This window comes from Octopus bimaculoides, chromosome 30 (assembly GCF_001194135.2).
Source record: "Octopus bimaculoides isolate UCB-OBI-ISO-001 chromosome 30, ASM119413v2, whole genome shotgun sequence".
In the NCBI taxonomy this organism is placed as follows: Eukaryota; Metazoa; Mollusca; class Cephalopoda; order Octopoda; family Octopodidae; genus Octopus; species Octopus bimaculoides.
The window spans coordinates 9,576,858-9,577,789 of NC_069010.1; the positions used below are offsets into that span (position 1 = coordinate 9,576,858).

Sequence of the window (932 nt, forward strand, 5' to 3'; positions counted from 1 at the left end):
TCGTATGGCTGGTCGTACTGCACTGTTTTGTTTAATAATTGAACATTGTTATTCGCTATGAGAAAGTGTCGTAATATCAGCCTGTTACTAGATCAAAGATCACGTTGCTTCATTAACAAAATGTGTCCTCCGTGAACATTAGCAAACAATTAGGATGCAGCAAAATGGCTTGTGTTCAAGCATGGAAGCTTGACCAAGTCACTGGCCAATACAAATTTCCGCAAAGAACGGGTGCTCCGAGAAAAACAACAGTACAGATGGATCAGCGAATTCATAGGCTCTCTGAAAGTAACCGAATGCTAACAACAGGCGACATTTGCAAGCAATCATCTGATGAGAGTGACATCAGCTTTACACCACAAACTGTCAGAAACTGCCTCAAAGAATTTGGACTGTTCAGCTGGGTTGCTCAAAAGAAGCTGATAATTTCTGAGACAAACTGGTAGAAGTGGATCAAGTTTGCTAAAAGCCATACTGAATGGATGGCTGAAGATTACTGATGCTGCTTCTTTAGGGTACTATTAACTACATTTTAGATTCCATCGGAACTAAATACAAGTCTAACCAAAATTGTTTATACATGTCGTGTTAGTATTCTAAAAAATAGCCCGAATTCTGATCTTTCCAACTCTACATACATACACACATGCATATACACTCACTAACCTGTAAAATGTTGTTTGCTGAGCCATTTAACAGGACTTCAACTACATCTACATAGTTCTTCTTCACAGCCGTATGGAGAGGTGTGTTGCCTTTTAAGTCCTGCTTGTTAATATTGATTCCCTTGGAGATCAGAAAGGCCACAGCATCACGTTTATTGCTGAAAGTAAGAAATATAAACATCACAGACATTGACATAAGAATTATATTGAATCTACACTCATGTTCAATACATAAATATTAAACATACAGAAGTGTAAGTATGGATA

At 37.8% G+C, this 932-nt stretch overlaps 1 protein-coding gene across 1 annotated transcript in view; it reads right to left on the minus strand.

Moving 5' to 3' along the window:
- The window catches only part of LOC106883302 (putative ankyrin repeat protein RBE_0317), a 9,752-nt gene that overhangs the window by 5,966 nt on the left and 2,854 nt on the right, over positions 1–932 (minus strand). Inside the window, exon 3 of the mRNA XM_052978134.1 lies at positions 667–823. Within this exon, the coding sequence (XP_052834094.1) occupies positions 667–823 (157 nt within the window). The remainder of the gene's footprint in view (positions 1–666; positions 824–932) is intronic.